The sequence below is a fragment of the Octodon degus genome, unplaced genomic scaffold (assembly GCF_000260255.1).
Source record: "Octodon degus isolate 3935 unplaced genomic scaffold, OctDeg1.0 scaffold00083, whole genome shotgun sequence".
NCBI lineage: Eukaryota > Metazoa > Chordata > Mammalia > Rodentia > Octodontidae > Octodon > Octodon degus.
Genome location: NW_004524659.1, coordinates 6910956 through 6922440, shown reverse-complemented (window position 1 = coordinate 6922440; position 11485 = coordinate 6910956). Strand labels below are relative to the sequence as shown.

Here is an 11485-nt window from a genome sequence, read left to right as displayed (position 1 = left end):
TCCAATGATCTCGGTGGGAAACTCCAAAATGATACAGGAAGAAAAACTGGTCTCGGGTGGGTGACCTCCAAACGTTATAGGGAACCTCCAAATGACATCGGGAAAAATGATCTCCTGACCTGACTTGCACAAGTTTGTGTTCTCTAAAACCGAAGAATGAATTTTAGGAACAAACGGAGGTTATGAGCAGAATATATTTATTGAGAGAAAGCTCCTGTCCCGAGAGAGGGACATTGTGGGGGGGGGCGAGCAGGTAATTCCCCCCCCCCCGCAGTGGTTTCTTATAAATTGCTTATGAGATACAATACAACCGTGTGATATGTGGTTAAAGATAGCCTTCTTCCTTTGTAGGTTTTTTTTGTTTTTTTTTTTTTTTTTTTTTTTTAATACTGGTTCCACTATTGGGGATTGAACTCAGGTCTTTGTGCTGGACCATATATCCAGTTGTTTTTTGCTTTTTTGTTTTTCTCTATTCTGAGACAAAGTTTTTTCTAAATTGCTGAGTTGCACAGGCTGGGCTTGAATTTATGATCTTCCTGCCTCAGTCTCCGGGTGCTGGAATTACAACCAGCACAGATAGTTATATATTTGCATTGACAGTCTCTTGCTGGAGTTCTGTTAACATTCTCATTTGGAGGGAGTATTATTATTAATAATAATAAAACATGAAAGGGAAATCTAAACACGCATCCATAACCCACCACCTCATCTAGGAGATGCCGGCCAAACCTTATCCCTGGTTCCGGCATCAGAGGGACACACGATAAGCCCTGCCCTGGTCCTTACAGGGAGACGGCTCCGTGGGAAGGCCTTCTATAACGTGGGCGAGAAGGTGTACTGCCAGGAGGACTTCCTGGTGAGTCCCGGCCATGCCATGTGTGGGAGTTAGGAGGGACCCTTCTGACTCACTTGGAGACCTGGGGCCAGGTGGGAGGAGCTGGCTGGGCAGGATGTGCCCCATTGTCACACGACGCCCTGGATCCTGTGTCCCCTCGCAGTACTCCGGGTTCCAGCAGACGGCTGACAAGTGCAGTGTGTGTGGACACCTCATCATGGAGATGGTGAGAAACTTCCCAAATCCCTGGCCCCACCTGCGTCAGCGAGTCTGAGGACCCCTCTCACCTGCTGCAGACCTGAGTCCCCATAGGGGGCGCCGCTGAGACCTCCCCCACTGATCCTTCAGTGCCTCCCACTCCCAGATCCTGCAGGCTCTGGGCAAGTCCTACCACCCAGGCTGCTTCCGGTGCTCCGTGTGCAATGAGTGCCTGGATGGGGTGCCCTTCACGGTGGACGTGGAGAACAACATCTACTGTGTCCGAGACTACCACACGTGAGTTGATAGTACTGGGGAGCAGTTGTGACCCAAACTGCCACCTTGGCCGCTTTTGGGAGAGCTTTCTCTCCTGCTTCTCTCTGCTCTCTGTGCTTGGTCTTTCCCCCTTTGCCCTCCTCTTAGGCACTTGGGTGGGGGCAGAGCTTGGATAGCCATCTCTCAGGTGCTTCAGCCATCTCCTGCTTCTGCCCATCTTTGCCCTCATGCACCCCTCTTTTGGGGTCTCTTCCTAGTAGTGGGGTCTCTCCTGACTGGCCTACACTCCAGCTAGCCTTCTGTTCCCAGAGCCAGGTCTCTTCCACCAGGGCCCGGGCCTTGGGGTCACTGCATTCTTCCTTTCCTGTCTGATGCCTTCTCCTTTACCTGTAGGCTGCTGGTCCATTCCCCTTGCTCCAGGTCCCCTTGCTACTGCTTATCTTGGGATCAGTGTCAGGCAGCCCTCAGGGGTCTTGAGAAGTGGTTGCCTAAATCTGGATCTTCAGGGGCAGAGAACTCCCAGGAACTTGAAGGCGGTGACAGGACAGAACCCAATGCCATCCTTCAGGAGGTGGTAGGGGGAGGTGATTTGAGGAGCCAGATGACGCACCACTACCATGCTTCCCTTCCAGGTGTCAAGGCGGGCCTGGTGCTTGGCCCTTGCCATGGGGGCACTGAGGGTAGATCTCTCCTTGTGCCCTTGGCTTCTGGTCACTCAGCTGGTTTCCTTTATTCTTTCAGGGTTTTTGCACCAAAATGTGCCTCCTGTGCCCGTCCTATCCTCCCTGCACAGGTAGGAACCACTCACCTGGAGAAGATCAGGTACCTGACCTTACTGGCTGCTTGGCCATCCACTGCTGCCCTCAGCTCCATCCTGCCTGGGTGAAAGGCTGCCCCTGGGGTGTCCAGCCGTGCAGTTGGAGGATGGGTGGGTTGGGAGAGAGTCAGGAAGGCCACCCTGGGTCTCTTACATGAGCTACATCTGTCCCAACCTGCTACCTGGGGAGCAGGCCTGGCAGTAGCCAAGGTGCATGTACATCCTTCAGTGTCACCTGCTGTTGCCTGCTTAGTTTCAGGGAAACACCATGTCTGTGTTCACATAGGCTGAGTGTATCTCTGCTATGACAAGAGCAGTTCGTGCAGAGGTGTGCCCTGGTGCACAATTTGCCCGGAGTCCCAGTGTGCTTATTGTGTGTGAACTACATCTCTTCCGGTAGGGCTGTGAGATGACCATCCGTGTGGTGTCCATGGACAGAGACTACCATGTGGAGTGCTACCACTGTGAGGTGAGCTGGGCCCTCCTCTAGGTTGGGGGCTGGGGCAGTTCCCTCCCACGTAGGTCTCCCACTTAGGTGTTCTATGGGTCAGCCTCCTGTTGCAGGGCCTCTGCGCCATCTGCCTTCTCCAGTGAGCCCCTCCCTTCTCTTCAAGGCACGTTCTCTCTCAGGCCATTTCTCATTCAGTCTATTTAGTTCCACGGTTACAGTGTGGGGTGCTGTGGTTGAGCAGAATATAGTTCCTCCAGTCTTGGGAGAGGTGTGTGTGGGGCAGTGTCTGCGCAAGGTGATTGTTATTGAGGGGAGCTTTCGGGGCACATGGGAGGGCTTAGATAGTCATGGAAGGCTTTCTGGAGGAGGTGATGCCCAAGCTAAGATTGGAAGGATGAAGAAGAGGTGGGAAGGCGGTGATAAGAACAATTCCAGGGCTGGGGAGATAGCTCAGTAGAATAAGCACCTGTCTGGCAAGTGCAAGGTCTTAAGTTCAATCCCCAGCACCACAAAAAGCAAACAAACAAAAAAACAATTCCAGACATTGGAAGCACAGTGTCCTTAGATGCATAGGGAATGTGTGGTTTTGTGCAGCTGGCTAAGTTGGCTTACCCTGAGCTGGGGACAAAAGGCTATGCGAGTTGATGAGCATGGACTTACCCTGAGGGGAGTAGAGACCAAAAGGTACAGTAAGGTTGCCTTTGAGTTTTAAAAGATACCAAGCTGTGCAGAGCTGGAGGAAGTGGGTATGGGAGTAGGGAGTTCCTGAGGGGGCTGGTGGGGCTGTGGTCTTGGGTTCAGGGAAGTGGTTGAGTTGCATGATCATGGAGAATTAGAAGGGCCTAGGTTTGGCAGGTGACTGGATGCTGAATTTGGGGGTCAGGAAATATCAACCAGGGCCCCAGCAGGGAGTGAGTGTATTAGCTTGTGTCACTGTATCAGTACCTGGAGTGATGGGCTTGCAAAGAGTACAGTGCTTAGTGCTTAGACAGTGTCCCAGCTGGCTGTCCTGTGGGCTACAGTGTCCTTTTGGGGTCATTAAGCACAGGCCTTAGCCCAAGGTTGAAGCTGAGAATCAGGAAGTGAGCTGAGCTGCTCTCTTGCAGGCTCTGAGGGACATGAGGCTGCTGTTGCCTGGTTGGCCGAGGGTGAACAGCACTGTGCTGTCCTGGCCCCTTCCTCCTCACTCTGGTGGCCAGGAGTAAGTAGTAGCAGGGTTCAAGCTAGGGGAGCTGGGGTTTGTGACAGGGAGGAGACCTGAGGTTGTGACCTCAGAGCAGGAGCCCAACTCCATTACCTGGGAGGGGAGGCAGGAACTAGTCTTGGGAGCTTTGGGTCACAAGAGTCAAAGCTGCCAGGCATTTTAGTCCTGGTTGTCACAGAGGGCACAGAGCCACACTCCTTGTTTCCTCCTTTCCTGTCACCCAGAATCTCCCATGTTCCAGGAAGCAATCTTTTGAGGCCCCTTGGGCCAGGCTTCTGTTCCCCATGATGAGGTAGACTCAGTAGTACCTGCTGCAGGCACCAGCTTCCTACACGCGGACCCCCTCGTCCTCCAGGCCGTCCCCACATTGCTCCGGTGACCGCTTGTATTTGGCTTTCCTCACTTGTGTATTTTTCTTCCATCTCTTGCCCAAGTCCTCCTCCTCTGTCACCTCTCCATGCTGCAGCCTCCTAGGCTAAACTCTTTTTCCTCCTCATTTCTCTAGTTGCCTGCACTCCCTGAAGATTAAACCCATCGTGTTGTTTTGTAAAAAAAAAAAAAAACACTGTAAAGGTGATAGATGCCTGTTATGCCAGCACTGTTGGAGGATGAGGCAGGAGGATGACAAGTTTGAGCCCAGCTTGGGCAATTGAGCAAGACCCTGCCTCATTGAAAATGAAAACAACAGGCTGGGGATGTAGCTCAGTGCATAGGCCCTGGGCACAGTCCAATCCCCAGTGTCACACTCACACATTCTCATGGTCATGCTGATGCCACATTTACTGCCCGCCCTTGCTCCTAGCTGCCAAGCCTGTATCCAGCTATTTCCTCCGGGGTGTCCAAGGGGCTCCCCCATTGGGTATGTTCAGCGCTGGGTTCACCGGCTGCGAGCCACAATCCTCAGTGCTGTCCCAGCCTGCTGATCTGGTCCAGCCCCAGACATCCGGGTGCCAGAGGAGGCCCCGCCCCCGACGCCTGACTGTCAGAGGAGGCCCCGCTCCCTTGCTCACTGTGGATCGCTTGTGTTCTTCCCTAGGACTGCGGGCTGCAGCTGAGTGGGGAGGACGGACGCCGCTGCTACCCCCTCGAGGGCCACCTGCTGTGCCGCCGTTGCCACCTGCGACGCCTCGGGCCGGGCCCACTTCCCTCGCCCGCTTTGCGCGTCACTGAGCTCTGAGCAGGGATGGGTGGAGGCGGGTGTTGGGGGAAAGGACGGGGTGGGAGACCCTGGGCAGTGTCGGGGGGTGCAGGGTCTCGTAGACTCCACCCCACACCCATCGCACACTTCGCACCGAGCTGCTGTCCTGTCCAGTCCGCAGGGGCCGGACCCCCGCGTTGAAGCTACTTCTATTTATTCACCGTCTGTGCCTCCTCAAGCCACCCCTGCCCCGGCCTTGTTGCCCCCACCTGCCCCATCACTGGCTTCCGGTTCCTGGACCCTCCGAGCGTGCTCCCCGGGCAGCGTGTGGCTGGAAGGCGGGAGGGGGAGGGCGCGCGGGCGTGCGCCGCGGAGCGGGACGCCTGGCCGGCTCGTGGGTGGGGAGGGCGCCTTTGCGTGGGGCCGCGGGGGGTGAGGACGACGCCCTCGGGGAGCGCAGCGGGACTGGCCGTGGGGGCTTTGAAGGGTGTTTTCAGCCACACTTTCTCGTTCCCTGGCTCCTGGCTTGGGGATCGCCCTTCCTCCCTGCCATCCTCATCCCCGGAAAAGACCGCCTTGCACGGAGTTCCAGCCGCGGGTGTGGCTGCAGGGGACCGCGAGGGGGCGCCCTGCCCGCCTTGCCTTGAAAGCACCTGCGTGCGCGCTGTGTATCAGGCTCCACGACAAAAGAGACGATTTGACTTAAATTAAGTTTTTCCTTTGAGAATATTTTCATTTTCTTTAAAAGAATATAGTTTTCTTCTAAGAGCTTGGACCAAGGTTTTATTTCTTAAAATTACACCAGTGACACGTCTGATTTGTGTATCACGTTGGTTGGGTTTTGGGTGGTAAGGGCATTGTAGTTTAATTATTTTTGTATAAATCCATTTAAGGATCTATATGTCTGTAGAGTTAAGAATAATGTGAGATTTTGTGTGTCAGAGTAGTGGCCTCACGGCCTACAGTTACAGGGAATGTAGGTTAGATTTTTCTTTGGAAGGCTGGGTGTGACATCGCATGACTGGAATCGCAGACTTCTGGGAGGCTGAGGCAGAAGGATGTGATTTGATCCAGTGTGGGCATTTTAGTGACAGACCTCCGTCACAAGAATTTTTTTTTTAATTTTTTAATTTTTTTTTAAATGTATTTTTGTGTGTGTGTGGCCAGCTCAGCCCACCAGGGGGCGGGGCTGGCTGGCATGTGGTGCTGGGGGATTGAACCGTGGTCCCTGTGCTTTGCTTAGCTTAGCTTGTACGTAGGTGCTTTAGACCACTGAGCCATCTCACCAGCCCCCCCCCCCCCTTTTTTTTTTTTTAATGGCTCCAGGGTTATTGTTCAGGGTAAAGGCCTTGGGTTCAGTGCTCAGTGCCAGAAAAAAAGGGCTTCATGAGCATTGGAGGGACCGGCTTTTTTGCTCTGATGGGCCACGTTGTACTTGGGGATGGCTCTAGTCACGATGAACTGCAACTGGTTTTCATGGACTATTTTGACTGAAATTTGTTTCCGTGTGCCACCTCTTTCTGGCTGCTGTTCTTGCCCTCCCTTATTAGTAGAATGGAGATCCCTTTGCTTGTAGAATTGTTCATCTGGTGGGAGTGAGGCTCTGGAAACCAGAATAGATTGGCCATGCCCAAGGGGATGATGGGCTGGAAACGGTAGCCGGTTGTTCCTGTAGAGCTGAGCCTTGGGGGTGAGGGGTGGGGCGGGTGGGAGGCCCCCTGGTGGGCTGAGGCCGTAAGTGCGTGGGAATTTGGTGATGGTGGCCATACCTTGTTACCAAACAACAGTGGTGGGTACTGAGATGGGGAAGTCTCCCGAGAAGAGATTTCAAGATGAACAGTGGGTTCTTGGAGGAAGTGTTCCCAGTGGGGCCAGGAGAGTGAATTTAAAGAATGAGTAGCTCAGTGATTTTGGTTTCCTTTGCGCTGTGCTGCTTTGCCTTCTTACCAGTTAACTGCAAAACTTGTAGCCTTCTGGTTAGCCCCCCTTTTGCTTCCAGTACCATACCTGCTTTGACTGTAGCGTTTCCTCCTCCTCTTCTTTCTCCCATTTCCTTTCCCCTTCTTTTCCTCTTCCCTCCTCCTTCTTGGTCTGTCTTTGAGACAGGGTCTCGCTATGCAGTTTGGGCTGGCCTTGAGCTCACTTTGTAGCCCAGCCTGATCTCGTACTCACAATGATCCTCCTGCCTCAGCCTCCTGAGTGCTGGAATTACAGGACTGTGCCACCATGTCTAGTTAGTAGTTTCTTCTTACTGCAAATTCTGTCCTGCTTTTTCCTCATCCTCTGTGTCCTGTTCACCCAGCCATGGTGTCATCACGGCTCTCTGCACTGTTCTGTGTGTTTTCCAGGCTCCTCCCACTCAGCTGGACTGAGTTGTCACAGGCTGAAGCCCCCGTACTTCATCATGAATGAATGTCATTGAAGGTGTGCGGCAGTGACCTCATTTCAGGCCATACTTTGCCCTTTTTTCCCCCAAGCTCTTGGGCCCTGTAATGCTTTATGTCAGGACTGGTGACTCTTCTGCCACAGCCTTTGCATGGGCAGGTTCCTCTGCGTGGGACCACTCCTCCTTTGGTGCTCTCACCCTTTGGCAAATCCATCAGAGTTCAGAGGAGAGGTCTCCCTCCCAATTTTTACACTTTACTGAACACCCATAATTTTTGTGTCCTACTTCTCAAGCTCACTTCCCAGAAGCAACATCTTTCTGTCTGTGGTTAGGAGTTATGTTGTGCTGGTGGGCATTGGGACTGAGGAAACAGTAAAACTCCAAGCCAGGGAGATGAGCAGGGCCCTTGAACATTGCCAGACCCTAGGATATCCCCTCCTGGTGGGGCATCTAGTGTCACCTCCACCTGTGCCTGTGGTGAATGTCACCCTTCCATGTCCCTGAGTAGGTCCTGTCAATGTCCTCCCTGTTACATAGTTATCTGGTCAGGTTTTGTCTCTGTTGCTGACTTAATGCCTGGCACTACAGTCAGAGCTTGACCCTGCCATGGCCATAGGATCCTCCCTTCATGATTGTCAGGTCCAGATTCAGTCTGAGCTGTCTGGTGAAGGTGCCACAGGTGGGACACAAAGGCCTCAGACCAGGAGTTACGTATACCCTGCACATGGGCCACGCCGGCCACGCATGTGTGCTGCATGAAGTGCACAGTGTGCATTGTGTGGGGCATAGAGCCTTGGGTGCCGAGTTGGGTGTGGGCAAGAGAATGGGAATGAACAGATGCCAAGGAAGACGTTAGGAGAGGAGGAAGGGGAGAGAGCCAAGGAGAGAGTATCGAGAAAGGATGCAATTTCGAGGGAGGAGCAGGGAGATTGGGGGAGAGTGAGAGAGAAGAGCCTCTTGGGTAAGAGGAGTGGAGCAGGGGATGCAGCTTCCCCAGATTGTGTGCTTAGCGTGTGGGGTTCAGGGTGTGGTCTCAGCACTGAAAGAAAAAAGATTGGGTATTTGAGAGGACATTGAGGATGAAGCTACTGAGGGACAGTCAATGAGCAGGCAGGAGAGAAACTCCTGGAGTGAGGACAGCTGAGCTGCGGCGCCCTAGAGCCAGGTGTTGGGAAGCACCTGGGTGGGTTCTCCATCTGTGTGGCTGCCTGATCCACAGATGGGCAAGTTCCTTGTCCAGGTTACTTTTCTCTCATTGATGGGACCAAATACCTGACACCCAGAATTAAGGAAAGAAAGGTTTATTTAGCTCACAGCTGGTGGAGGTTTCAATCCGGACTTGGCTGGCTCCAAGGCAGAGTGGCACATGGCAGAGGGCAGCAGTTCATGTTATTGGAAAACAGCAAGAGCAAAAAGGGAGGAGCAGTGGCAGCAGGCAGCAGGGGCAGAGCCCAGCCTCTCTCCTTCCCTTATTGCCTTCAGGCTGTCTGCCCCAGGGCAGGTGTAGCCCTCACACCCATAATCCCAGCATTGGATCATGAATTAATTACAAACTCTAGGAGCCCACCCAATGACTACATGAGGCTTTGAAGGGACAACTAGACACAATCATAACACTCCTTCTGTGAATGACTGGGCCATGTGTGTGTGTGTGTGTGTGCGTGCGTGTGTGTGCACGTGTGTGCTGTGCCACCAGGCTGAGTTCTTGGAGCATTGTGAGTCTTGCCATGGGTGTCCTCACAGTCCCAGGTGGGAGAGCGCTGTGCTGACCTGAACACCACAGTCAGTGCTTTCTGCCCCTCTTTGAAAGGTAAGTAAACTGTTCCTCACTTGGGCTTGCTTAGGAGGGCCGAGGAGGGACTGGGCAGTTGGGTAATGGTTTATGGGACTTGGGAAGGTCTGAGCACAAAGATCAACCACAGCAGAGGCTTAGAGCAGTGTGGGCCCCAGAGGGAATGAGCAGGGGTCACCTGTCACCGGCAGGTGGGTGAGTCAGAAATGTTCGGAGCTGTGCTCATCCACCCTCACCTGAAGGTTGGTCTCTGGCTCTGGCTCCAGTGAGCTGATGACAAGGCATTGCTTTCTCTGATCAGCAACTAGACCACATTTCTCAAGTGGCAGTTACTAGCCAGGCAGGAAGTAAGCAGGGGCTTATGGTGCCCACTATGGAAGAGGGACTTTAGGGGGTTCTGGGAGACTTGGGTTGGGAGCTGAGTACACACTCTGGAGTGGGGAACACTGGGGTGACACAGGTGAGCTTGGTCCAGTGCAGCTGTGGAGGGACTCACCTCTGTGGCGTGTGGGCCTGAGGTCTGCAGGCCCTGCAGAGGGCATGGAAGAGCCTGGCTGGCACGGACTCCTGTGTGTGCACATGCTGTGGGAGACGTAAGGACGGCTCTGAGAAGTCCTGGGTTGGGGCTCAAAGATGGGAAGGGGTGTCGAGACTTGCCGGTCTGAGGCAGCAGTAACACGAAGTTACTGGAGACAGGCTTGGGATTCCAGGTCCTGGAGAACCTGGCAGCAGATGGACAGCTCCTCCCAACATCGCCCTGCCTGGGGCCATGCCAGGCTGCCCTCCTGAAGCCTGGGGCTGTGCATCACATGTGGACCCTTTCTGGTTCTGAAAGAAAGGTTATGCTGCCGGTTAGGCATTGTCATGTCCCTCTGGGCCTCTCAGAACTGAAGCACATTGGCTCTGAGCACCTAGAGCTTCAGAAGGACCTCTTCAGCAGATGTATTGTTGTTTTTTTTTCCCCCCCCCAAGGGGAAACAAAACAATACAAACAATACAGGACACTTAATTGCAAGATTATTTTATAAGGAACCACCCAAGAATCATAGAAAGAACAGGAACTCTGTCCATACACTAAAGGCCAGAGAATCCAGCTGAGGGCCTGGATCTCACAGTAATGTCCTGCATGAACCTGGCTGAAGACCGAGAGTCCATAACAGGGCCTCCCTGAATCTAACTGGAGGCCTAGAGCTCATGACAATGTCTCATGCAGGCCTGTTTCATGGGTCTGCACTGGGAAGACCCAAATGTCAGTGGGGGAAGCTAGGAAGTCTGTGCCAGTGGGATGAAGGATCTGTGCCAGCAAGCTGAGGGATCTGCACTGGAGCCAGGAAGCAATGCTCAAAGTAAAAGCCAATCTCCCTCCACAAGTACCACAGCAACAGCGAGGTCCTGAGCTCCTCCAAGGATGAGAACAGCTAAGCTCTTGTCAGAGAAGCCAACATGATGAGCTTCTCCAGGGGACTGAGCAGTGCACCACCTTCCTCTCCAGAGCCAGGAAGCAATTAAAGTGAAGCTGAGCTCTCCTCAAATGAACCATAGCCATTCTCAGTGGCAGAGGTCCCAAGCTCCTCTGACAAGAACAGCCACATTCACCAGGAAAGCCAGCATGATAAGGTCCTCCAGCAGAATAGCCCAAGAGAACCAGCAGCTTCTCTGAACAGCTTCCCAAACAACCTCTCTAGTTCTGCCTTTTATGCTGCTGGCATCAGTCCTCAGGTGGGCCTCCCAAACCCAGCTCCATGCTAGTTCAGTTCGACTAGGTGTCACAAGTTGACCCCAGTTTGCAATCCACCACAGGTATTGGTATGCCTGTCACATACTCACCATCATCATTAGCCTGTTCTGCCCGTGCACACTGTCCTTGTCTGCTCTGCAGATGTACCTGCCGGGCCACACAGCCACTGCCTACCTGCCAGAAGTTACGAGCCCCACCTTCTATCACAGTACCTGAGTCCCTTTCCATGTCTCTAGGTGCAGAGGATGTGGCTCCAGGCCAGTCGGGTGTTTTTGCAGAACTGACTCTTGCTTAACTTTGCCAGTCCCCAGGTGCTGGGTGCCTCCGCCTTCCACCTCAGCTGATGGTGTGGATGAGGATTTCCAGGCATCTTCATCTGCCTGGTCTGTGGCCTGGTGTTGCCAGACTGCTGAGCAGTGTGCATCTCAGCCAGGATTTGGCCCTGGGGCCAGCCTGAGGCTTTGAGCTTGTCCCCAACAACATGTTCCCCTTCTCAGCTCAGTTCCTCCTTCCACCCCTACCACTCTGTCTACTGTTGGTGGGAGCTGGGGGAACCCCTCCCTTTGATGAGAGAGATATGAGAGGGGCTCTGGTAGACAGCCAGGCAATTTCCAATTGTTTGGCATGAACTAACTCTCAATCTCTCTCTC

At 53.5% G+C, this 11485-nt stretch overlaps 1 protein-coding gene across 1 annotated transcript in view; it reads left to right on the top strand.

Moving 5' to 3' along the window:
* Window positions 1-5812, top strand: part of Wtip (WT1 interacting protein) — a gene marked incomplete at its 5' end in the record, with an annotated part of 28753 nt that extends 22941 nt beyond the window's left edge. The window contains 6 exons of the mRNA XM_012515949.2: window positions 789-856; window positions 999-1061; window positions 1200-1330; window positions 2051-2102; window positions 2527-2595; window positions 4818-5812. Of these exons, the coding sequence (XP_012371403.2) occupies window positions 789-856; window positions 999-1061; window positions 1200-1330; window positions 2051-2102; window positions 2527-2595; window positions 4818-4958 (524 nt within the window). The remainder of the gene's footprint in view (window positions 1-788; window positions 857-998; window positions 1062-1199; window positions 1331-2050; window positions 2103-2526; window positions 2596-4817) is intronic.
* Between the last annotated feature and the right edge of the window lie 5673 nt (window positions 5813-11485).